Here is a 27314-nt window from a genome sequence, read left to right as displayed (position 1 = left end):
CATGGGTGTGCATATATCTGGTGGTGTAAAGGCTCTTATTTCTCTAGGATATATTCTGAGGAATGGGATTGCTGGATTGTCTGGTAGCTCTATTTCTAGCTTTTTAAGGAAGTGCCAAATCGATTTCCACAGTGGTTGTACCATTTTACATTCCCACCAGCAGCATATGTGTTCCAGTCTCTCCAGAGCCTCTCCAACATTGATTATTTTGTGTTTTTTGGATTAATGCCAGCCTTGTTGGAGTGAGATGAAATCTCATTGTAGTTTTGATCTGCATTTCTCTAATGGCTAATGATCGTGAACATTTCCTCATGTATCTGTTAGCCGCCTGAATGTCTTCTTTAGTGAAGGGCCTGTTCATATCCTTTGCCCATTTTTTAATAGGGTTATTTGACTTTTTCTAGTTGAGTTTTTGCAGTATCATGTAGATTTTAGGGATCAGGTGCTGATTGGAGATGTCATAGCTAAAAACTTTTTCCCAGTCTGTAGGTAGTCTTTTTACTCTTTTGGTGAAGTCTTTGGATGAGCATAGGTGTTTGATTTTTAGGAGCTCCCAGTTTTTCTTCTGCATTGTTTTATTAATGTTTTGTGTACGGTTTATGCCATGTATTAGGGCTGCTAACGTTGTTGCTATTTTTTCTTCCATGATCTTTATTGTTTTAGATTTTATATTTAGGTCTTTGATCCATTTTGAGCTTGTTTTTGTGCATGGAGTTTGGTATGGGTCTTGTTTCATTTTTTTGCAGATGGATATCCAGTTACGCCAGCACCATTTGTTAAAAAGGCTATCTTTTCCCCATGTAACTGTTTTGGGGCCTTTGTCAAATATCAACTGCTCATATGTGGATGAATTTATGTCTAGATTCTCAGTTCTGTTGCATTGGTCTATGTATCTGTTGTTGTACCAGTACCAGGCTGTTTTGACTACTGTGGCAGTATAATAGGTTTTAAAATCAGGTAAAGGAAGGCCTCCCACTTTGTTATTCTTTTTCAGTAATGCTTTATTTATCCGGGGCCTCTTTCCCTTCCATATGAAGTTGGCGATTTGTTTCTCCATTTCATTAAAGATTGTCGTTGGGATTTGGATAGGAATTGCATTAAATGTATAGATCGCTTTTGGTAGAATAGACATTTTTATAATGTTAAGTCCTCCTATCCATGAGCAAGGTATGTTTTTCCACTGATGTAAGTCTCTTTTGGTTTCTTGCAGAAGTGTACTGTGTTTTCTTTGTATAAGTCTTTTACATCTCTGGTAAGATTTATTCCTAAGTATTTTATCTTCTTGGGGGCTACCGTAAATGGCATCGATTTGGTGATTTCCTCTTCAATGTTCTTTTTGTTGGTATAGAGGAATCCAACTGATTTTTGTATGTTTATCTTATATCCCGATACTCTGCCGAACTCTTCTATTAGTTTCAGTAGTTTTCTGGAGGATTCCTTAGGGTTTTCTGTGTATAAGGTCATGTCATCTGCAAATAGAGATACTTTTACTTATTCTTTGCCAATCTGGATGCCCTTTATTTCTTTATCTAGCCTAATTGCTCTGGCTAGGACCTCCAACACAATGTTGAATAAGAGCGGTGATAAAGGGCGTCCTTGTCTGGTTCCCGATCTCAATGGGAATGCTTTCAGGCTCTCTCCATTTAGGGTGATGTTGGCTGTTGCCTTTGTATAAATGCCCTTTATTATGTTCAGGAATTTTCCTTCTATTCCTATTTTGCTGAGAGTTTTTATCGTGAGTGGATGTTGGTCAAATGCCTTTTTCTGCATCATTGGTTCTTGTGGTTTTTGTCTTTTATTATGTGATGGATTACATTGATTGTTTTTCTACTGTTGAACCATCCCTGCATATCTGGTATGAGTTCCACTTGGTCATGGTGAATTATTTTTTTGATATGTTGTTTAATTCTGTTGGCTAAAATTTTGTTGAGGATTTTTGCTCCTGTGTTCATGAGGGATATTGGTCTTTAATTTTCTTTTTTTTATAGAGTCTTTACTTGGTTTTGGTATCAAGGTTATCCTGGCTTCATAGAATGAGTTTGAGAGTGTTCCATCCTTTTCTATGCTCTGAAATACCTTTAGTAGTAGTGGTGTTAACTCTTCTCTGAATGTTTGGTAGAATTCTCCAGTGAAGCCATCAGGGCCATGGCTTTTTTTGTTGGGAGTTTTTAAATTACCTCTTCAAGCTCTTCTTTTTTTATGGGTTTATTTAGATGTTCTACCTCTGTTTGTGTTAGTTTAGGTAGGAAGTGTGTTTTGTTTCTAGAAATTCTTCTATTTCCTCTAGGTTTTCAAATTTGTTAGAGTACAATTTTTCATAGTATTCTGTTGTTATTTTAATTTCATTTGGGTCTGTTGTAATATTGTCTATCTCATTTCTTATTTGGATTGTTTCCTCTTTTGTTTTTCTTTTGTCATTTTGGCTGGTGGTTTATTGATTTTGTTGATCTTTTCAAAGAACCAGCTTTTGGTGGTGTTAACTCTTTTAGTTGTTTTTCTGTTGTCTATATTATTTGCTTCTTTTGCCGCTCTGTATTTCTTAGAGCTGTAGGTTTAATGTTTTGATTTTGGCCCTTTCTTCTTGCATTTATTACTATATATGGACCTCTGAGCACTGCTTTTGCTGTGTCCCAAAGGTTCTGGTAGAATGCGTTTTCATTCTCATTTGGTTCTGTGAATTTCTTTATTCCGTCCTTAATTTCTTCTATAGCCCAGTAGTTTTTGAGCATGGTGTTGTTCAGTTTCCATGTGTTTGATATTTTTTTTTCCTTGCTTTTTCCAATATTGATTGCTTCTTTTATGGCTTTATGGTCAGAAAAGATGCTCTGTAATATTTCAGTGCTTTGGATTCAGTTACGGCTTGCTTTATGGCCTACCATGTGATCTATTCTGGAGAATGTTCCATGTGTGTCGTAAAAGAAACTATTTTGAGTTCTGTATGTATCTGTGAGGTCAGGTTTTTTGATTGTGGCATTTAGATCTTCCGTGTCTTTACTGAGCTTCTTTCTGCATGTTCTGTCCTTCACCAAAAGTGGTATGTTTAAGTCTTCTACTGTTATTGTGGAGCCGTCTCTCTTTTCAGTGCTGTTAGAGTTTTTTTTTCTTTTTTTTGGTATTTTGGAGCCCCGTCATTGGGTGCATAAATATTTATTATAGTTATGTCCTCCTGGTGTATTGACCCTGTAATCATTATATAGTATCCTTCCTTATCCTTTGTGGTGGATTTTACTTTGAATTTTATTTTGTCAAGATTAATATTGCCACTTCTGCTCTTTTTTTATTGTTGTTTGCTTGAATTACTTTTTTTCATCCTTTGAGTTTTTTGTTTGTGTCTTTAAGTCTCAGGTATGTCTCTTTTAGGCGGCATATAGACAGATTGTGTTTTCTATCCATTCTGCCACTCTCTCTTTATTGCTTCATTTAGTCCATTTACATTCAGCAGAATTATTGATAGGTGTTTATTGCTGTCATTTTGATGTCTTTTTTTGTGTGTGTTGTTGACAGTTCTTTGTACAACTTAATTTTCTCTGCTGAATTTTTTCTTCATGTATTTTCATTGTTGTTGTTTTCATATTTGCTGAGTCTTTGTTTTTCTTGTTTTTTATTTTGATGTGTAGAATTGTGAATTTCCTTTGTGGTTGCCAAATATTTACCCCTATTTTTCTAAGTTTAAACCAACCTTTTGTTTGATATTGTTTTGACTCCCTCTCTATATGAAAGGTCTATGACTACAGGTTCTAGTACCCCTTTTTTGTTTTAATGTTGTAATCTTTTACATATTGATGTCTCTGTATCCCTATTTGCAGCATTTTAGCTTCGATTTATCTTTGTGACTTCCCTATCTGGGTTGACACCTGGTTGCTCTGTCCTGTGTTCTAGTCTTGGGATGTTATCTGATGTTACTGATTTTCTAACCAGAGGACTCCCTTTAGTATTTCTTGTAATTTGGTTTGGTTTTTTACAAATTCCCTAAACTTCTGTTTATCTGGAAATACTCTAATTTCACCATCATGTTGAAAGACATTTTAGCTGGATATGTAATCCTTGGCTGGCAATTTTTTTCCTTCAAGGCTTTATATATGTCATCCCATTGCCTTCTTGCCTGAATGGTTTCTGCTGAGTAGTTTGGGCTTATTCTTATTGACTTTCCTTTGTAGATGACTTTTCATTTATCCCTAGCTGCTCTTAGAATTCTCTCTTTGTCTTCGGTTTTGGCAAGTTTGTTTATAACATATCTTGGTGACTTTCTTTTGGGGTCTACCTTGTGTGAGAGGTCAGTGAGCATCTTGGATAAATATCTTCTCATCTTTCATGATATCAGGGAAGTTTTCTGCCAACAACTCTTCAACAATTCTCTCTGTATTTTTTGTTATCCCCCCGTTCTGGAACTCCAGTCACTCATAGGTTGTTCCTCTTGGTAGAGTCCTACATATTTCTTAGGGTTTCTTCTTTTTTTTACATTCTTTTATCTGATTTTTCCTCACATAAGTTGGTGTCAAGTGCTTTATTTTCAGTCTCACGAATTCTGACTTCCATTGCCTCAATTCTGGTCCTATGATTTTCTTTTGAATTGTCTAATTCTGAAATTTTATTGTTAATCTTCGGAATTTGTTTGCTGTCTCTGTGGATTCTTGCAGCCTGTTAAATTTGTCATTATGCTCTTCTGTAATCTTCTTAAGTTCCTCTGTTGCTTTATCTGTGTACTCCTTCACTTGTTCTGCATTTCGTCTGATCTTCCTGATGTCTTGAAGAGTTCTGTATGTTCATCTTTTGTGTTCTACCTCTGGTAACGCCAGGAATTTATCCTCCAGAAGATTTCTTGGTTCTTTGTTTTGCGAGCTTTCTGAAGCCATCATGGTGTGCCCCTTTTTTGTGATTTGGTATTGACTGTTGTCTCTGAGCCACGAATAAGTTAATACATTTATTTTGTTTGCTTACTGTGCCCCAGTGGGCATGGGTGATTCATGTAGGCCCAGGTATCTGACTGCAGCAGGGGTCACATGCTGAGCCAGGCAGGGGGCTGACACCTACCTCTGCCTGTCTGGGAGGAGAGCGTGCCCCTGTTCCCTAGAGCACGTAGGTGGGTGGGTTTTGCAGCCAAACTATGGGCACCCAGTGCTGTCTTATTCTTGGATCCCTGTTGCGGTTGCTAGGTGTAGTGGGTGGAGCTATGAGTCCTCAGGCCCCTGATGTGGGTAGGTGAGGACCCTGCTTAATGGGCAGAGTGGTATCAAATGTCATGAACCTACCACTCCACCATATAGCCGATATAGTTGAAGTTAGGCCTCGGGTATATGCCCTGTTGTACTGTGCTAACGAAGGTGTACACTGTTGAAATGGGCCTACACAGGGGTGAAAGGCATTCGAAATCTGTGGACCCCTTATACCTGTGCCTAGGCAAAGGAGCTGTGCCTGCCCCGAGTTCACAGCTTTGGGGAGCTGACAGATTACTTTTTCCTGTCTGTTAATTTGTTACCTTTCCAAGGCTGGGAGAATGGCTCAGGGCACATGATGGGTCCTACTTTGGGCCCAGGGGATGTGGCAGTCTCTGAAGCTGGCCTGGACCTGGTGCAGAACAGGGAAGGGGCAGGTAAATGGGAGGGAGGTTTTTCCCAAAGGGATGTGTTTTGATCTTGTGGTAGGCTAAGCTAGATACATGTAATTATTTTTTTGCTGATTGAGAACTGCCTTTCACTGGATCTGGAGGGTTGAGTAGACTTTCTGCAGCTTGGTATCTCCCAATGTGGAAAACTTGCCTCACCATGCACAGCCCATCGGACCTGCAGTGTGCCGGTTCCTGCCAGGTCAGGTCTGGCAACTCCTCACTGCTTCTGAACCGTCTCTCCCATCCCCTGCTGCTTAGTCAAGTTCCTCAACTTTGCCTTTGATGTTCAGGGCTCCTAGATTGTCATATATAATCGATTCACTTGTTTTTTCAAGTCTTTGTTGTAAGAGGTACCATAGGAAGCATCTGACTACTCTGCCATCTTGGCCCTGCCTCCCAAGATGATGTTTGAGGGTACATTTGGGAAACAATAAGCACTGTAGATACTAAGGTATTTTACAGTAATGATGATGATGGTAGTACTATTTGTGAGCACATGACCTTGTGAGGCTTGACAGGGAAAATAGCCTGAATGCTGTGGGCTTGGTATAACATTTGCATTGTTAATTAGGAAAAGAATGTAGCATTCTTTGGGGGTTAGTTCCAAATGGGCTAAAACGGAAAGACATCTTTGTGTATGTAGTCATACTCAGATTGTTGCAAAGATGTCTGTAACTGTTGCCCTGGCCCTGGGCTGGTCCAGCCGTAAGCTCAGCACTCAGTCCCACTTTTCATAGTAGTAGACTTCTGTTTCTGAACCTCAAGATATTGGGGGTGAAGGAGAACCATTTAAGTTACTGAATACTTGGCCTAAATTGGAAAAGAGTGTTAAACCATCTCCTGAAAAGGGGTTCCAAGTTTCCTACATCATGGCCATCATAGCCAGCTTACTCAGTCACCAAAGAAGGCACCAGAAAAGGGCTCCTAGCATGAGTACAGTTGGACAGACTTTCTCTTTGCAGAACTGTGCTCTACAGCCCAACGTAACTCTGCCAAGCAGGTTCACCCATACGCATTTTGAAGGAAATCTCATCCATATGTTCCTGAGTCACTGATGTCTGAGTCATTAAAGTGCTATTTGTGAATGCGATTTCGTGTCTGAAGTCATTTTATTTTTAGTAGATTTTTATACTCCATGATGCAGAATTTTTCTTGTTTTCTTATTTTATTTAAACACACAGTATATCATCTTAACGCGCTTGCTCTGGTGACACCCAAAGGAAATCTTGGACGCAGAGCGGGGAAGTTCTAGCATACTGGGGTAATGTGTTAGAGGCAGCCAGTTTCTATTTGCAGAGGCTCATAACTGGTATCCCCGCGCAGTTTTTACGTTGCATCCTGGGCTGCTTTTAACCTGGTCACATCCTCCGCAACTCTTTCCCATCCTGCCCCCCAAATGTGTGCCTACGAAGAAGAGTGGGAAAAAGAGGAAAGGACAAAGAACAGAATCAGATTGCCTCCTAGGATATATTTCTGTGCTATGCCATGTGGTTTTTCTTTCCAAAACTGAGCTTGTTTCCCCTTTTACCGCCTATCATTGCCAGCTGGGAGGATTAAGGTGTCTCATAAAATGTCTGTGAAAGAGAAAAATAAAATCGAATATAGGAGCAGTCCGCTGCTTGTCATTCATAGTATGAATACATGGTGGTGTCAGCTTAGAGCAGAAACTAATTGAAAAATGGCTTTTTTTTTTTTTAAACTAAAATAAGCTTTTTTAACCTGTGTCACTTTGGAGTCTCAAGGCATGGAGCAGGTTTTATCTATACATCTAGCATCCTGGTCTGTGTGTGCATCAGTCTGTCAGGAACACCTGTTGGCTACAGAAGGCCACCCAGGCGACCTTACTTTTAACGTATGGGAGGGATTTGGTTCTGTTCTGAATGCCTTACCCTGCAAAGACGGCAGATGTAGCATCAAAGATAGCGAGAAACATTTCCTACCTGGAGGAACAAAGATTTAAGGAGTCAGCACTTTGACTTTTCATCACTTTCAGTTTATTAATTACTTTTCATATATATATTTTTTAATTTGGTCCTCAAAACTGCCCTGAGATTTATTTCTCTCTCTCTCCCTCTCTTTTTTTTTTTTTTCACCTATGAGGTAATCAAGGTTTGGAGAGGTTCATTTCTTAAATAAGACATTTCCCAGTGTGATGGTGGCTGTGGGTGTGTGCCTCTGCTTTCACTAGACTGTAAATTACATGAGAGCAGGGAGGTCCTGTCCACCATGTGGGGACACTTGAGGGCCTTTGTGGACTTTTACTTTTGGAAGCCCTACTCCATAGCATGTCAAATGTATTAAAACAATCCTACCCATGATATATGAATATTTATTTAAGTAAATGAATATATGTATGGAATATATAAAAAACCAGTTGCCGTTGAGTCAGTTCAGAGGTATGGCGTCCTCATGTGTATCAGACTAGAACTGTGCTCCATGGGATTTTCAGTGGCTGATTTTTTGGAAGTAGATCATCAGGCCTTTCTTCCTAGTTGCCTCTGGGCGGATTCAGATCCTTTCAGTTAGCAGCCAGGCATGTTAACTGTTAACCCAGGGAATCCATCGTGTGTATGTGTGGTCACACAATGGTTAAGCAAAAGGTTGACGATTCACACCCACCCAGCAGCAACTTGAGAAAGACCTGGCAATCTGCTGTTGTAAAGATCACAGCCTAGAAAACCCTGTGGGGCAGGGCAGTTCTACTCTGTTATATGGGACTACTATGAGTTGAAATCAACAGATACACTTAACAATAACGTGTGCCTGTGTGTGTGTGTATGAGTTGAGTTGTAAATAGTTGATATTTTATGTTTCATAGGTGTTAAATTAAACTTTTATTATTTTACAGCTTTTCTTTCACCATGGAGCCAGTTAATGATTTTGATATCTCAAAAACATTTCCACAGGTCATTGAAAAATTCATAGGCCCTGAAAACTGTTCTGCAGTGGATAAAGCTGCCCACTGTTCCTTTTCACCCCTGTGTCCTCCAGGCCCATCACAGAGCCTGACAAAAAAAAACCAAATGCCTTGCCTTCGAGTGGATTCCAACTCACAGCAACCTTATAGGACAGAGTAGAACTGCCCCATAGGGTTTCCAAGTAGCGGCTGGTGGATTTGAACTGCTGACCTTTTGGTTAATAGCCATACCTCTTTACCACTGTGCCACTAGGGCTCCATTACAGAGTCTGGAAAGTGCTTAATAAATACTGTTGGATGGGTGACAGAGTGAATGAGGGAAGGATGAGAAAGTAGTAGGCGGTAGAATTCAGAATTAAAGCACATGTCTGTCACTCATTGCCTTGTTTCTTCCACTTTGCCATTTTTATAGGCAGCTGCTCCTCTTGGTTCATCTGCACTGCCAGTATCACTGGAGGTCTTAGTTGACCTCACTGGATGGCTGCAGAACGAGCTTGTGCTAACTTCAGAAATCTGCCCTGCTGCTTCCTGGGCTGTGTTTCTGGGTCAAGGCAGGATTGGAAGGGGTGGAACTTGCCCCTCCAATCATTATGAACTCTTTGGGATTCCGTCATTGAACAGCTGCTTCCTGAGCACCTGCCCTAGGGCTACCTCAGTGAACTGAGCATACCTGCCCAGCGTGCTGGGCTCTTTCGGGTCAGGTTCAGCTCCTTGGGGAACCTTTCTTGACAAGTATTTGAAGTGCTTTTGGTTTTCATTCATTTTTTTGGTTGGATTATGAGTGTGCATGAGTGACCTTGCATGCTCAAAACACTGAAGCCTTTTGTTTATTAACTAAAATTAGAAAGGGGAAGGAAGCCTGTAACGTACAAATTGGGCATAAGCTTAAGTTTCTCCACTGCCGCATTTTTTTTTTTGGTATTCTTTTTCCATCACATCGTTAGATCTGGACTTCAGGATAAAGAGATGCAGAGCCCTTTTCACCTTAGTGCTGTGCCCTGTGGCACCCATCCTCTCTCAGGGCAGTTCCTCCCTGGACTCCCATGCTAGGAGCTCTTGTTCACTTCTGGTATCCCGCTTTTATAGTGTATGTATGTATGCACGCGCGTGCTTGCACGCGTGCATGTGTTTTGTAAATGTTTTTTTTTCCCCCTAGACTCATCCAGACCATTGAATTTGTGGCAGGAATCCCAAGGTATATTTTCTTCAGAGAGAGAATGAGATTTGCCTGGAAATCTCAGTTTAAGGAAATAACTACTCAGGAAAATTAATGTGCGATGTTGTCTTGCACCAGCAATGCCTGTGACCGTAAAGTGGATGTTAAGAGGAGGCACTTGATCTTGTTGTCTAAGGAAGTTGGGAAGTTGGGAAGGTGAGATTTTCATATTTCCCTTTCCCTCTGCTTCCTCATATGCTTTACCATTTACCCAAAACTATCCCCATTTGAAGATCTGTATTTATTTCTTAAGAGCAAAGCTCCCCCACCTTAGGAGTATTCCCTAAAAATGATTAAATGATTCTTGGATGTAACATCTCATTTTCACTCTTTTTTCCCTGCTTAGTCTTATTCAGGAAGGATTTTCATAACACTTTAGTTTTTTTTCCTTTAAGAGAAGAAGGTAAGGTAGATCAAGAGTTGTTGTTAGTTGCTGACAAGTTGGCTCCAACTCATGGCTACCTTATGTGTATAATAGAATGAAGCATAACCTGGTCCTGTGCCAATTTCATGGTGGTTGGTATGCTTGATTTCATTGTTGTGGCTGTCCATCTCATTGATGATTTCCTTTGTTTTTGCTGACCCTCGACTTTACCAAGCGTGATGCCCTTTTCTAGTGACTGGTCTTTCCTGGTGATGTGTTCACAGTAAGCAAGCTGAAGTCTCGCTATCCCTACTTCTAAGGAGCATTTTGGTTGTATTTCTTCTAAGACTGATTTGTTTGTATTTCTGGCAGTCCACGGTATATTCATTATTCTTTGGTAGATTCGTTATTCTTCGCCAACACCACAATTCGAATGCATCAGTTCTTTTATCTTCTTTTTCCATTGTCCAGCTTTTGCATAAATGAGGTGATTGAAAGACCATCACTGCTTGCATCAGGTGCAGTTTAGTCATCAAAGTTACATCTTGGCTTTTTTGAACCTTAAAGAGGTCTTTCGCAAGTCTGAAAGTTCTAGAGACTTTATCCTTGACATGCTAGGTCTTTTATTACAATTGCTGTTATTGTTTTGATGAGTGATAAGCAGGTGAGTAGAACCTTGACCTGCTTCTTTCACTGAAAAAATTGCAGGTGATCATATCTTTCTTGCAGCATTTCTCTCAGCCCTAGAATAGCTCTAAACAAACAAACAAAAAAAACAAAACCCATTGCCATAGGGTCAATTCCAACTCATAGTGACCCTATAGGACCTTATAACTGCCCCATAGAGTTTCCAAGGAGTACCTGGTGGATTTGAACTGCCAGCCTTTTTGTTTAGCAGCTGTAGCTCTTAACCACTACACCACCAGGGTTTCCAGAATAACTTTAGAGCCGATAAATAAGCGTATTCAGTCTTAAAAGTATAACTCTGACTGTTTATCCTCCTAGTGCTAACCCCTGAAGTCTCCTTTTGTTCACATAGACGACTTGGTAGCCGGATAGCTACCGCTCCCACCATGTCCTGGAGAGTTTTGGGGGAAGAGGGTCAGCTTGCCTCACAGTCTTTCCACAAGCTTGCTTTGTCACCCAGCTTCACCGGCCTTGACAGATGGCTAGAATATTTCCATCCAGGATTCTCTTTTAGCCAGCACTGGGTGTAACAATTTAAGTAAATAATAGGGATCTGACCCTTCTGTGCCCTGTGCTTTCACCAGAGTCACTCAAAGTTTTAAGCATAGTTTGCTGTCAAATATAGGTGTTAAATTTGGCTTGAAATTAACTGGGCCATTTGCTCACTATTGAGCCAGGTGGGAGGAGAAGTCAGTTGAGGAACACAGAGTTCTTTGATGGAAGGTTAACTGCCTGCCAACTGCGCATATTTGTGGCCCAACTTCAAAGAGAAGCAACTGTTCTCACAGAGTCGGTTATATGTTATGTGGAGCAAGACTGACAGTGCATTGCGGGCAGCTGAACTGTTGGGGTGACCCTTCCTGCCTGAAACCTTGCTGGAGCACATGTTTTTGGATGTGAAGAATGGCAGGAGCCTCACTGAAGTGGGAATGAGGAGAGCTAGGATCCAGTTCCAACTTTGGGACCTTACCTCAGGCACCTTGGATAAATGTCTTAACTTTTCTAAACCTTCTTTCAGTATCTATAAGACAAGCCAGTGTCTGAGTGATGTCAAAGATCCACCCAGCTCTAAAAAATTCTGCATATATTTCAAGACTGGTTTATTGTGCAGTTTGCAAGAGTGTGAATATATGCACTCATTTAAACCAAATGTCCATATTCATCACGAAGGCTTGAGTGAACTTCTCAAGATACGAAACCGCCTTACTCATCCTTACAGCCCCTCAGCCTAGTATGTTGCTCGACCCACAGTAAGTGTTTTCACTTAATGTTAGTTGTTTTAATTAAGGAAAGGAAGGGGAAAGGCTAGTTGCTAAAATTAAAGACAGTTTTGGAAAATATGGTAGAATTAGAAACTACAACTTTTAAATCAAAATCAGGAGAGGCTGGACAAATGAAAAGGACAAAATTAGCTACTGGACTGTTGTTACTGATAAGGCAAATGCCCCTTTGTCCATAATTATTAGGGAATTACATCAGATAATGCACATTAAGGGTCAACATAGTACCTGGCATGTAGTAATCACTCAGTAAGGTGTTAGCTATTACTAGTAGAGAGGAGGATTATTTCCTTGCTAGCTGAAGGTTGTCATACTGGGTGGCTCAGCATCCAGTTGAATACAAATTTCAGAGCGTATACTTAGCACCAAATTTTGTTGGACTTAGCTTTTGACTCTCTTGGGTGGCACAAGTGGTTAAATGCTTGACTACCTAGCTGAAAGTCTGGCTGTTCAAACCCACCCAGAGGTGCCTCGGAAGACAGGCCCAGTGATTTTGCTTCCAAAAAGTCACAGCCTTAAAGACCCTATGGAACAGTTCTACTGTGCACACATGAGGTCACCATGAGTCAGAATTGACTCAACGGCACCTAATAACATCTGACTCATGATATTTAGCTTCAGGATCGTGCCACAGCTGGGCATCAGCCCAAAGCATGTTAGATCTGTGAGCACAGTGGTGTGGCTGTAAATGTGAGAAAGTTAAGCTAAACCAAGGACTTGACCCCACAATGTGTGGGTATTACCTTTCCGAGTCCTGAGTATCAAGGTATTAACTTTTTTTCAGTTCTACTGTATATTCAGAGAGGACATGGAACAAGGGATATCATTACTCATGTCAGATGGATCTTGGCTGAAAGCAGAGAATACCAGAAAGATGTTTACCTGTATTTTATTAGTTATGCAGACACATTCGACTGTGTGGATCATAACAAATTATGGATAGCATTGGGAAGAATGGGAATTCCAGAGCACTTAATTATGCTCATAAGGAACCTGTACATAGGCCAAAGAGGCAGCTGTTCGAGCAGAACAGGGACATAACTGTGTGATTTAAAATTGGGAAAGGTGTGCGTTGGGGTTGTATCCTTACCACCACACATATTTGAGTTGCATGCTGAGCAAATAATCTGAAAAACTGGACTGTATGAAGAAGAACACAGCATGAGGATTAGACGAAGACTTGGTAACAACTTGCGATTCGCAGATGACACAACCTTGCTGGCTGAAACTGAAGAGAACTTGAAGCACTTACTGATGATGATCAAAGTCTGCAGCCTTCAGTATGGATTACACCTCAACGTAAAGAAAGCAAAAATCTTCACAACTGAACCAATAAGCACCATCATGATAAATGGAGAAAAGATTGAAGTTGTCAAGGATTTCATTTTACTTGGATCCACAATAAATGTCCAGGGAAGCATCAGTTAAGAAATCAAATGGCATATTACATTGGGCAGATCTCCTGTAAAAGTTTAAAGTGTTGAAAAGCAAAAATAATTATTTTGAGGACTAAGTAACGTTCACCTGACCCAAGCCATGGTATTTGCAGTCGTCTCATATGTGTGTGAAAACTGGACAATGAATAAGGAAGACTGAAGAAAAATTCATGCCTTTGAATTATGGTGTTGGTGAAGAATATTGAATATACCATGACTACCAGAAGATGAACAAATCTGTCTTGAAAAGAAGTATAGCCAAAATGCTCGTTAGAAGCAAGGATGGTGAGACTTGACCTCACATACTTTGGAAATGTTATCAGGAGGACATCCTGCTTGGTAAAGTAGAGTGTCAACGAAAATGAGGAGGATTCTCCATGAGATGGATTGACACAGTGGCTGCAACAATGGCCTCAAGCATAGCAACAATTGTGAGGATAGCACAGAACCGGGCAGTGTTTTGTTGTGTTGTACATATGGTCGCTATGAGTTGGAATTGACTAGATGGCACCTAACAATAGCAACAACACCGTATGCTGAAGTTGTCAAGGATTCCAGTTTACTTGAATCCACAATGAGTGCCCGTGGAAACAGCAGTCAAGAAATCAAAACATGGTATTATATTGGGCAAATCTGCTGCAAAAGATCTCTTTAAAGTGTTCAAAAGCAAAGATGTCACTTTAATGGACTAATGCGTACCTGACCCCAGCCAGGGTATTTTCAGTCACCTTATCATGCATGCGAAAGCTGGACAGTGAATAAGGAAGATCAAAGAAGAATTGATGCCTTTGAATTCTCGTGTTGACAAAGAATATCAAATATACCATGGACTGACAGAAGAATGAACAAATGTGTCTTGGAAGAAATACAGCCAGAATGCTTCTTAGAAGCGAGGATGGTAAGACTTCATCTCCTGTACTTTGGACATACCATCTGGAGGGACCAGTCCCTGGAGAAGGACATCCTGGTTGGTAGAGGGTCAGCAAAAAGAAGGAAGACCCTCAAGGAGATGGATTGACACAGTGGCTGGCAACAGTGGGCTTAAACATAGCAATGGTTGTGGTGATGGCACAGGACCGAGCAGTGTTTTGTTCTGTTGATGATGATGATCAAAGACTACAGCCTTCAGTATGGATTATATCTCAACATAAAGAAGACAGAAATCCTCACAACTGGACCAGTAAGAACATCATGATAAACGGAGAAAAGATTGAAGTTGGCAAGGATTTCATTTTACTTGGATCCACAATAAACGCCCAGGAAAGCAGCAGTTAAGAAATCAAATGGCGTATTACATTGGGCAGATCTATTGTAAAAGACCAGCTCGACAGCACCTAACAGCCACCACTTTATATTAAATGAAGATGCATAAAAGAGATATCTGGGCTTCTTGATTATTCTAGTTTGGCTGAAAAATGAATGGGAATTACCTTTAGGATTGATGTGCACAGAGTTTTCCAGGCACTAGGTATTCCTCAGTGTCCTGTATCCATCACAGAGAGCAAGGTAGACCTCACTTACCTAAGTGTGAAAAGCAAGGATCTGGAGCTCATGATGTCATATAATTGGATACAGCTTTCTGAGTACCTAGCTGGGTCCCGGTTCAGACATCTTGTAAGCGTCTTAGCGCTATGTGTACTACCATTTTCCGACCATATATCTCTTCAAGGCCGTAGTTCCGTGGCATGAATTGATACCTAAGTCCACTGCTCTGATGGCCAGACATAGAGCAATAATAGTGCCAGTTGCTCCTCCTCACTGTCTGCAGGACTAAGCTTGGAACCCCTGACCCAGTGGAGGACACAGGGACAGTCAGGCCGGTTGGCGGAGACAAAGACGTTGCATTTGAAAAGCTACCAGCTCTTCCTTCCTTTAGTCAGCAGGTCTATTTCTGGTATATAATCTTTCAGATCAGGGCTCCTGAAGGGTATCGTAAAGTTTAACGTGGTGCCAAGATGATAAAAGAAAAGTGCTTTTGAGACAGAATCAACTCAATGGCGAGTAGCAACAAGTGGGACTAAATGCCCTTAAGGCCCTAACCTTAATTTGTTTGCCTTCCTCAGAATGGCCATCTGAGGGAGGAAGGGCCCTTCTTCTGGAGCCAACCACTTCGTGATTTTCCTGATCCTTTCTTACTTTGCCTTGGGACCATTGGGGAAGCCAGGCAGTCCTAGTTAACTACAGAAAACATTGTTAGTCTCCCTCCTTGAAAGCAAACCCTTGTGTGCAGAGCAAACTGCTTCTGGATGCAAAGACCCTGTATGAAGCTGCTGTGTGTGTGGGAGGACTAGGAAGTATATTTATTTCTAGGCAGCGAAGGAGCCCTGGCAAATCTATTAGGCTTTGAATTTTAAACAATAATCTCTACTTAAACTCCTTAAGTATGGCCTGATATACTGGCATATTAAAAGTTATGTGATGCTTGTAGAAACTACATATTTATAAAATAGTTGAGCAAGGCTCCATCGTTGCTGAGGGAGCAAGAAAAGTGTCACTTTGTGAACTTTGTCGAGTGCATTTGGCTGAGGAGTAGCTGACCTGCCTGGGGTGTCGTGTTCTGCATCTAGGTCTGAGCAACAGAGAAAATTCGAAGTGGCAGTCACCCTGCCTGGCCACTGTGTAAAACAGTCAGTTCTGTCCCTGTTAATATAACAGTACCTGTCTGATCACAAGTCCTGGTTTGTTTGTTTGTTTGTTTGTTTGTTTGTTTGGAGACTATAGACAGTGTAGATTGGAGCAGGGATGAAGTCCCCCAGGTCTGTGGCACCAGGGACAGAGAACATGTGACAGCACAGGCAGCTCACCTGTCAGATGAGCCCAAGCGTCTTTCCAGGCAGGGCCTTTGGGACCACCTAGGTGTGGAGCTGTCATCCATAGTCAACGGGCTTCTCAGTCTGTCACCTGGTCTGCATTGTCTGATCAGACTGGATCTTGGAGATGCCCCCTTGGGAACCAAAGACACCACTAGACAAAGAGAAGCGAGGTTGCTCAGTCAGTGACTTCATGGCAGGACTTTTCCTTCCTCTGCTTTATTGTGCACCAGCATCAAAGGAGCAGTGACTCAATACAGTAACACTTTGTTGTCAGTTACCAGGATGTGTGAACCTTCTCGTTAGCACCTCCATCCCCATCCTCACCCCTCACTTTTCCCCTTCCTCGCGGTGTAAGAACCTCACTGTGCCCGGTCACCCGTGGCTGTGTTAGGTGGAGTTGTTTCCACCTTACCAGTTAACATAGCGTCAGCTTTGACTGATGGCAACCCCGTGTGAGTCAGGGTAGAGCTGGGCTTCATCGGGTGTTCAGTGGCTGATGTTTCGGAAGTAGGTCGCTGCACCTTTCTTCTGAAGCAGTTCTGGGTGGACTCAAACCTCCAACCTTTCGGTTAGCGGTAAGCACATTAACTGTTGGCACCATCCAGGGACTCTGCTTCTGCCTTAAGCCCCTCAAGAACATTCATTTCCCTGATAGGAAGTGAGAAGAAGGCAGCCTTGATTCACCTATCCAGTTATTGCCTCGGTTTGCAGGTGGTAAGGGAAAGGTTAGGAGTACTTCACCTGGTTCCTAGGTGTTGCTTCTGAATATGGAAGGCACCTTGAAAGGGTTGTGACTTTGGCCTCTTGGGTGTGTGTCTGGAGTAAGAACTCCAGGGCCCTGTGGGCACTCGGAGCTGCTCAGCCTCAGTGGCAGCAGTGCTATTCTTGTCATTTTTTCCCACGTGGTGGGATTTCATATGTAAAATTAGACTTAATTTACCCCTCCTTCCCTTTAAAGGGAGCGCTGGTGGCACAGTGGTTAAGAGCTTGACTGCTAACAAAAAGGTCTGCAGTTCAAATCCACCAGCTGCTCCTTAGAAACCCCGTGGGACAGCTCTACTGTGTCCTATGGGGTTACTGTGAGTCGACGGCAGCAGGTTAGGTGGTTCCCCCCATCCCCACGGCCCTTTAAAGAGCCATTTTCTTTTTCTAAGAAACTCCAAACAAAGAGGGCGATGGCAGAAGGCCTGTGTTTGATAAAAGACGTGGGTTCCTGGTACCCACTTGGGCTGTGATAAGGCTGGTCTTACAAATGGGACATGGAAAACAAGCCACTGCTTTCTTCAGGCTCCTGGTTCCCTGGAAGGGGACCTTTGTGGCCATTTGGTTCCATGCCTTTGTTTTCCAGACTAGGAAAAAGGTCCAGAGAAATCAAGGATCAGCACTAGAACCCGTGTCTCTGGTGTCCTGGTTTGAACTTTCTGGGTGCTCCCCCCTTCCTGCCCCCCTCTGTTTGCTTTTACAGTGTTTAATGTAGTCTTGCTTTTGTGACTGCCTCCGCTTTATCTCTGTAAACAGTAATACCGAGTATGTTTGCTTCGCTGTTGAGCCCCACTCCCACCGCATGTGTCCAAAATAGCTGACTGGAATTCATGGGAATGTTAATGTCTTCAGATGTTTATAATCCGAAAGAATCCCTTATGGTTTTTTATAATAAAACCCTTCGGATGGCAGTATTTTATGTTGGAAAGGCGAGCCAAGTTGACAATGCAGCAATGCCTTGTGTGTAATTAGTGGCGGCCGAGGAGCAGTGGCAAGCTGAGAAAGACTGCCTGGCTCTCCAGCGTCATTAGCAGGATCAAACACTGCACCCGGAAAAGCACAGTAGATGTCAGCCGAGCTAAATAAAAGCAAGAAGTTCTGATAAAAGCAGTTCGCCCCCAAAATTGTAGGCGGCAAATATGTCACGAGCGCTCCCTGCTAACTGAAGAAACCTTTTGAGGTTCAAACCCATTGGTGTCGAGTCGATTCTGACTCAGCAACCCTAGAGGACACAGTAGAACTGCCCCGTAGGGTTTCCAAAACTATAATCTTTACGGAAGCAGACTGCGACTGGTGGGTTTGAACCGCCGACCTTCCAGTTAGCAGCCGAATGCTTAACTACTGCACCACCAGGGCTCCTTTTAAGGTTTAAAAAAATTAGCAGCTCATAAATTCTCGCTGAGACTCACCCCTTTGTTCTGAGGTTATAAATCTTGCCTTTGAAATGTAACGATTGTGTTTTATATTGCATTCCTCCAGCAGCAAATTGTAAATGTGAAGGGTTTGCATTTTAACAGAAATTTGAACAATGTGGTTTAAAAGAAGTTGGCCCCATCAAAGAGAGACTGCTGGGACTTGTTTTAGCAATACACTTTCTATGATACTTCAGGCTGCACGTGGCTCATAGAAGTAGGTTCCATTTCGATCCGTTTTGTCGGTGGGATGTCCTCACGAGCTTTTACTGTCCTCGTTTTTTCTCCCCAAAGACAATGATCTGAAAACAGGTCTAGGCCTTTCTTGTGAAGTCAGTTGCCCTTAATCTTCTGTCTTCCAATCCATAGAAGCAATTCTGGAATTGTTTTACTTCATCTATACAGCAGCAAATTTTACATCTTCTCATGTTTTGTTTTTTTTAATTCAAATATCCACAGTATCAACTTGCAGTCTCTTCTTTCTTTATGTACCAATTTCGGCCCCTCCCATGCCAAAATGGATGCAGCACTGGAGGTGCTCACTTGTCTGTGCCAAGAATTTTGGAAGACAGCTACCTGGCCAACCGACTAGACTAGAAAAAATTGGTATTTATGTCCATTCCAGAGAAAGGCGATCCAACAGCATGTGGAAATTATCGAACAGAATCATTAATATCACATGCAAGTAAAATGTTGCTGAAGATAATTCAAAAACAGCTGCAGCAGTACTTTGACAGAAAACTGCCAGAAATACGAGTCAGATTCAGAAGACCACGTACAACAAGGGATATAGTTGCTGATGTCAGATGGATCTTGGTTGAAAGCAGAGAATACCAGAAGGATGTTTACGTGTGTCTTACTGACTATGTAAAGGCATTTGACTGTATGGACCACAACAAGTTATGGATAAAATTGCGAAGAATGAGAATTCCAGAACACTTAATTGCTCTCATGAGGAACTTGTGCATAGACCAAGAGGCAGTCATTTGAACAGACCAAGGGATACTGGATGGTTTAAAATAAAAAAAGGTGTGTGTCAGGGTTGTATCCTTTCACCATACTTATTCAATCTGTATGCTGAGCAAATAATCCAAGAAGCTGGACTACAGGAAGAAGAATGTGGCATCAGGATTGGAGTAAGAGTAATTAACAACCTGAGATATGCAGATGACACAACCTTGCTTATGGAAAGCAAAGAAGATTTGAAGCACTTACTGGTGAAGACCAAACACTACAGCTTTCATTATGGATTTTACACCCCAACATACCCAAAAAGCCAACCAAACCTGTTGCCTTCCTGTTGATTCGGACTCATAGTGACCCTAAAGGTCAAAGTAGAACTGCCCCATAGGGTTTCCAAGGAGTGCCTGGTAGATTCGAACAGCTGACCTTTTGGTTACCAGGCATAGCTCTTAACCACTATGCCACCAGGGTTTCCAGCCCAACATAAAGAAGACAAAAATCCTTACAACTTGACCAATAAGCAACATCATGATAAACAGAAAATATTGAAGTTGTCAAGGATTTCATTTTACTTGGATCCGTAATCGGCAGCCATGGAAACAGCAGTCAAGAAATCAAAGGATGCATTGCATTGGGTAGATCTGCTGCGTAAGACCACTTTCAAGTGTTAAAAAGCGAAGATATCACTTTGAGGACTAAGGTGTACCTGACTCAAGCTATGGTATCTTCAGTCGTCTCGTATGTGTGTGAAAGCTGGACAATGAATAAAGAAGACCAGGGAAGAATTGATGCCTTTGAATTATGATGTTAGTAAAGAATATTGAATATACTGTGAACTGCCAGAATGAACAAATCTGTCTTGGAAGTATAGCCAGAATGCCCCTTGAAGCGAGAGTTACTTACTTACTTTGGACATGTTATCAGGAGGGACCAGTCCCTGGAGAAGGACATCATGCTTGGTAAAGTAGAGGTTTTGCAAAAAAGAGGAAGACACTTTCCCTGACCGTCTGCTTTACCAGTCATGATGGATTGATGAGATGGATTGAAACAGTGGCTGCAAAGATGGGCTCAAGCTTAGCAGTGGTTGTAAGGATGGCGTATGACTGGGCAGCATTTCCTTCTATTGTATATAGGGTCACTGTGAGTTGAAACTGACTGGATGGCATCTAACAACAGCTACTAAAATGCCAGAAACCCCTTTCATTTAAAAAAATAAATAACCAAAGGACTGGTATTTTTTGTTGCTCCGCTAATTAAAGTGAAGGACAGTTGGGTGGTAAGAGAGATGTGGGTGGTGATTACCAAAGCAAAGTGTAAGAACACTGGGCTGAGAGCTGGCCCTCGGGCATCCAAGCCATATTAGTTCCTGGCTGTGAGACCTCAGTAAATCATACAACTTCCTGAGCCTCAGTTTTGCTATCTGTAAAACAAGGACAACAGTTACTATGCTGCACCTCTCTCCCTTCCTTCTAGTCATGCATTCATGTATTTTTTAAATTCATTCTGTAGGTTCTCCTTAGGGACAGGCCCTGGGGGTAGAATGTGAACATAAACCTCAGCTCCAGGCTCTTTTTCTTGATGGTAGTGAGGTTTTCCCTCAACTTTTGTAGGATTGGCTCTTTTAAGCTTAGTGGGATGGCAAAACTGACCAATCCCCTTGGTGGGCTATAGGCACCTTATTTGCATAGTCAGTGTCCAGTCCTTGCAAGAATTTTACCCGCCTTATTTATTTACATAGTCTCCACCCACTGTCATCAAGTAGATTCCGAGTCATAGTGACTCCGTAGGGTTTCCAAGGCTATAAAATCTCTGTGGAAGCAGACTGCCACATCTTTCTCCAGCAGAGCCACTGCTGGTTTAACCAGTGCGCCACCAGGGCTCCTTTGTGTAGTTCCAGCCACTCATTTTTTGGGAGGTAAGAAACCGTGGCTAGAAAGGGCCTGTAAAAGCAGTTCACCGTACCACAAGAACCTTTAGGGGATAAAGCTGATAAGGTGTGTGTTTTTTGAAAAGCTTTCATGGCTGCTGTGTCGAGAGTAGCTAGTAGGAAGACTGGAGTGTATGGGGAGACCAGCTAGGGGCTCAGGCCCTGTCCAGGCTCATGGGCTGGGTGGCTCCGGCAAGGTAGGTGACAGGGCAGATGAGTAGAATGGACGACGTCAGAGAATGTTGAGGTTAAAATGACGGGGTTTGTTGTTTTGAATGGGGGTGGGAGGATGAGGATGAGGAAGAGTCAGGCTGACAAGGATGATTTTGGAGTCTTGGTGTGTGCAATTAACTGGATGAGAGTGGAGACACTCCCGGAAATGGAGCAGCCTAAAAAAAGGAAGAGGTTATTAGTGTAATGATAGATGCCACCTACCTATTGATTGCTTTGGGCCAGGTGCCGTGCTAAGCCTTCCACATCCCATAATGGATGCGGTCCTCAGTACACATCTATGAGGTAGGGACATTGCACAGATAACGAACTTGAGGGTCAGTGAATGAAGCCACTTGTCCAAGGGCACAGAGTAAGGGGTGGAGCCAGTGTCTTAGGGTGGGTTCTCTAGAAAAGCAAAACCAGTAAAGCATATAAATATATATGTAGAGAGAGATTTATATCAAGGAAATGGTTCATACAGTTGTAGAGGCTGGAATGTCCCAAATCCGTGGATCAAGGTAGAGACTGCTCCTGATTCATGTGGCCTTAGGGGCTGACGAACCCAAGATTGGCGGGTCAGAGAGCAGAGCTCTTACTCGCAGGCTGTGAAGATCGACACATCCCAAAATCAGCCGGCAAAACCACAAGGCTTCTCCTGATTCACATAGCTGCAGGGGTTGGTGAACCTAAGATTGGCAGGGCAGAGAGCAGGGCTCTTGCTCACAAGCTGCAAAGATAGACGAATTCCAAGATTGGCGGGTAAGCTGCTAGCTCAAGTCCCAAGAACTGGAGGTCAGATGAACAGGAGCCAGCTGCAGGATCCAGAATGAGCAAAGCCCATGAGCCTTGCCAGAATGTCCGCTTCTATTTGGATGCAGGCCACACTCCCAAGGAAACTCCCTTTCAGATGATTGGTTACTTACAGCAGATCCCATCATGGGGTGAGCACATATCAGATCTCAACAGGGAAGTGATCACAACATTATATGACTGTCAAAACCCTGAGAATGGTGGCCCAGCCCAGTTGACACACAGTCTCAACCATCACAGCCAGTATTCAGACCCCGGTCTGTCTGCCTCCACACCTGGTGTCCCTGCTCCTGTTCCTCGCCAGAGCCAGCTAGCAGAAGGGCAGGTTTGTGAGACAGCAACATCCACTCCAGATTTGACCAGCAAGGTTTGGATAAAACAGGGTGAACCACCCATGATTAAAAAAGTAAATGAGGAAGCCAGGCAGTATGCACAGCTCGCCGTGACACCTGGGCTCTGGTTCTGCTCATCTTCTGATGAGCGGTAGGAAACCACAAAGCCACGCATCCTCTTTGGACTCCAGCTTCCCGTCTCTGATGAGCAGATCGGACGCCATCATCCCAAGCATTCCCCCACCCTGCTCCAAAAGTTTGTGATTTTTACAGGGTACAGGATGCATCCTACAGAAACTCCTTTCCATACCCAATAGAGTCTTTATGGCAACTTAAAACTATAGGCCTTGCAGGACGAGCTGTCTACCTGGCCACAGCACACACAGGTATTTCCAGCTGCTCAGACAGCAATATATTCCTCCCCTCATCTGACCGATCCTTACCCAAGGTGAGCTGAATTCTAAATTCCTAACTTGGAATTTAAAGTTTAAAAGAATATATTTCTGAGGTCTCCCTTCCTATTCATAAAACAAATTTTATTTAACAGACCTGTGTAGGAAAACTCATTTTTTATTACTGAATTTATCTCTCCATAGCATAGACCAGTTTATAAATGGTTTCTGAGCTTTGCTCTGATTCAGTATGAGGCAGTTAGAGGCAGGCTGTTTCAAGGGTGTCCAAATAGTCGGAGAGCCCCCAGGTCGTCCCAGGGCTGGAAAGGCTTATCTGTAAGAGATGTTTCTCAGTCACAGGGCTGCCTCTGGCAGCTAAGACACACGCTTTCTCTCACATACACACACACACTCACATGCACACGCTGCTTCACGTATACATGCTCTCACATGCACATGTTCTCACATACATGTGCTCTCACATGCCCTGACACACGTGCTCTCTCACACACTCGTACACACATGCTCTCATATACGTACTCGCACTCTCACACATGCTCTCACACACACATGCTGTCATACACGTATACGTACACACAGGCACCCACACACCCATGCACATGCTCACACATGCATGCTCTCACACACACACATGCTCTCATACACTCGTACACACACGTTCTCACATGCACGTTCTCACACACGTGCTCCCGCATACATACTCTCACATACTCTCACACTCACACACACTGTCTCACATACGCGTGCTTACACACGCACACTCTGTCTCTCTAATGGAACACAAATTTGGAATATTTGGCCCCCTTTTGGAGTAGGGCGTGAGTAAGTCACACCTAAAAGCACACATAAAAATTGTTAAATAGGCTCAGGACTGGGTTAAATACCATCAATACAGAAAAAACCGTGCTTTCAAAGTGACTACCATCCTTTTTGGATAGTTTATCACATCAGAGACATTAGCTTCCTGGTGGTCGTGTTGTAGGCTAGCTGACCCACTTAAAGAAAGCCTCAGCCCTCTGGCGCAGAGTGTGGTTCCTGCTTGTTGGTGTACTTCTCCAGATCATCTCTCTCTGCCACTTAACCCCCCAGCTGATCCACCGGGGAGGGCTGAAAGTGGTGTCATCCTTACCTCCCAAGTTACCTAGACCTTTGTGGAGGAGCCCACCCTGGTTACCTAAACCGGCACCTTTTGCCAGTCAGAATTCATGAATATCATGCTTTTGACAAGTGTGCCAGTCCACTCTCACTTTCAGCACCTGCACCCATTCTTGTGCCAGGCAAGCACATAGCTGGCCGCAGTCTCCAGGCAGCTTCATTTTCTCGTGGTGGGCTGGGGTTGCCTCGAGTTCCGGGATGCCCTCAAACTGGCCCCTGCTGATTTGGGTTTCCCTGGATAACAGCTGTGACGCGCTCTAATTGCAGGTTTTTCTCAGCACAGTTTGTCTTCCTCTAATTCCACCTGCGAAAGAAGTTATGCCAGGAGGCATTCAGCTTTAATGAGGGCTCTGAAACCACCGTGCTCTTCTGGGCCACGGAGAATCTCAGGGACATTTTCATTGGTCAGGGATTGATTTTGTAATTATGCGTCGATACCAGGATCTCTGAACATGTAGTTATACACTAATCAGGCGTATGATATTTGAAAAGTAGACATAATTTGAATTTTTAAAGCTCTGGAGGAAGCATTCAGCATGAAAAATAAACTCATTGCCTCAAGTCAGTCTGACTCATAGCAACCCTATAGGACAAAGTAGAACTGGTCCATAGGGTTTCCTGGGCCCTAATCTTTATGAAAGCAGACTGCCACATCTTACTCCCACAGAGCAGCTGGTGGGTTCAAAATGCTGACCTTTTGGTTAGCAGCCAAGCACTTAACTACTGTGCCGCCAGGGCTCTGAGCATTCAGCAAAGATGTACCTATTACGTCCCGTGTCACAAAGGTTCGTTCTAGCTACTGAAATTTCTCTATTTGGAACCCTAGAACTCAAGCAGAGTTTGTAAATTTCATAGAGGAAAAGAATTGACTGAGTCGTATTTTGAAGCTGTGAGTTTGTAGTCGTCTCTTAACCTGTTCCTCACCCAGTTATGTCTCAGGACTTGGGAGCTGTTTAGTACCCGAAGTTAGAAATTGAGATTCCTGGAGCTTGAGGTTCCCCTAACTGCCACCTTTTTTCCACCTTTGTCTCCATGACCCCTAGCCCCACTGGCCCAGCCTGGCCCTGCTGTCCCCCCGACTCTGCCCAGCCCTGATGGTATGTTAGATGTTTTTTCTTCCATTCAGCAAACATCTGCTATGCACCCACCATGTAGCAGGCACCAGGGATTCAGAGGTGAATTGTTGTGTTCTCAGATTGGGTGCAGACACTGGGCGAGATTCATTACTCTAATGTTACAGCTAGTAGAATTTTCAGCACAATTCTGCATTCTCCAGGAGGGCTGGGTTGTATTGGTATCTTACTTTCAAAATTCATACAATCCAAGGTTGAACATAGCATGACCTGGAAACTGCCAGAGTCTCTGGCTCATGAAAAATGTTATAAAAGACCTACTTGCACGAAACCAAATGCCATGGTGGTGCTGATGGTCAAAGCCAAATGTCCCCAGAAGACAGTATGACGTTCCCCTGGTCACAGTTTCTCAAAGTGGAGTGCATCAACCTGTAACATCAGGTTCACTTGAGGTGCTTGTTAAAAACGTGGGTGCCTGGAATGTCTTAGTTATCTAGTGCTGCTGTAACAGAAGTACCACAAGTGGATGGCTTTAAAAAAGAGAAATTTATTCTTTCACAGTTCTGGAGACTAGAAGTCCAGATTCAGGGCTCTAGCTCCAGGGGAAGGCTTTCTCAGCTCTGTCGGCCCTAAGGGAAGGTCCTTGTCATCAGTCTTCTCCTGGGTCTTGGAGTTTCTCAGTGCAGGACAATTTTTCTTGCTTGGTGGTAACAAGGTCCCTTTCCTCTCTGCTTGCTTTTCTCTTTTAGATCTCAAAAGAAATTGACTCAGGATACCATCTTATCCTGTAGGTTGTGTCCTGCCTCATTAACATAACTGCCTGTAATCGCAACTCATTAACATTCTAGAGGTTAGGATTTACAACACGTAGAATGATTACATCAGATCAGAAAGTAGAGGACAAACGTGTAATACTGGGAATCACGGCCTAGCCAAGCTGACACACACTTTTGGGGAACACCGTCTATTCCACTGGGTTCCACCACAGATGTAGACTGAGAATCTCAGGAGTTGGAGCTTTAGAGCTGCTGCTTACCAAGCTCCCCTATACTAAAGCTTGGGACTCATTCTTCTAGATCTAGTATCTGGTCTTGAGTGCTTTGAGGCACGCCGTGGTGTTTGCGGGAATGTTGCATGGAAGCATTGGTGGGTGTGGGACCTGCTGTGTGGGTCACTTATTTGCTGCTGGTCAGACTGGCCACCTAGCCCAGGGCCAGATGTGCCAGCCCCCTTACCAGGCCTGACAGCTTTGTGTCTCTGGGCACCTGCAGTAGTCATCCAAGTGACTTGGACTTGACTCCTGAGTGGCCGCTTTCAGAGTTCTCTTTCCACTGACTCTCCATCATTTTTCTTTATTCCTTGATTTCTTGGGATGCTGTTCTTTTTTTTTTTCCATGCCCAAAGATTGAAAGTGACTTTCAAGAGATTGAGGTTTCCAAAGGAAGAGTTGGCTGGTTTCAAATGGCCTGTGATTCCAAAAGCCAATGAAAGCCTTACCTTTGGCCCTCACTTCCAGAGGTAGAAATTGAGGTGTCTCTGGTTTGAAACTCAAGTTGAAGGGAGTGAGAAAAAAACGAAACAGGTCTAAATGTCATTGGAAATGCTTCTCTGGAAGATTCTCTGAGCATGGGGTTTGAGAATCTGTGCAGGAGCAGTGGTGTTGGGGGTTTTGTTGCTGCTGAGTGGAGGATCTACCACTGCGTATGACAGAGGGTGGGCTGTGTGATTGGCATTGTATCCCATGGGGAGAGGGGGCTGCTGTCCCAGGCAGTTATGAACCCCCACTTTGGCCCAGCCTGCATCCACCAGGAAGCACATCTCTTCCTCCCTCAGATCACTGGGTCCCTGCCCAGCGCCACAACAGCCAGTACCTGCTAAACTACCGCTTGTCAAGCCGCCAGCCTCGAAGACTGCATTATGGTCACCTGAGCTGGGT

The 27314-nt window shown here is 43.1% G+C and overlaps 1 protein-coding gene across 5 annotated transcripts in view; it reads left to right on the top strand.

Annotated features, from left to right (window-relative positions):
* RHBDD1 (rhomboid domain containing 1) overlaps nt 1-27314 on the top strand; it is a 145834-nt gene that overhangs the window by 99568 nt on the left and 18952 nt on the right. Inside the window, exon 7 of one of the 5 annotated variants that reach the window (XM_064286618.1) lies at nt 9679-9866. The exons of the other annotated variants lie outside the window; for them this stretch is intronic. Coding sequence (XP_064142688.1) covers nt 9679-9743 — 65 coding nt within the window. The 3' untranslated portion in view covers nt 9744-9866. Of the gene's footprint in view, nt 1-9678; nt 9867-27314 lie in introns of those variants that run through there. 5 annotated transcript variants of the gene reach the window in all.

The sequence above is a fragment of the Loxodonta africana genome, chromosome 6, assembly GCF_030014295.1.
Source record: "Loxodonta africana isolate mLoxAfr1 chromosome 6, mLoxAfr1.hap2, whole genome shotgun sequence".
NCBI classification, from domain to species: domain Eukaryota; kingdom Metazoa; phylum Chordata; class Mammalia; order Proboscidea; family Elephantidae; genus Loxodonta; species Loxodonta africana.
This window is presented reverse-complemented; position numbering and strand designations above follow the sequence as displayed.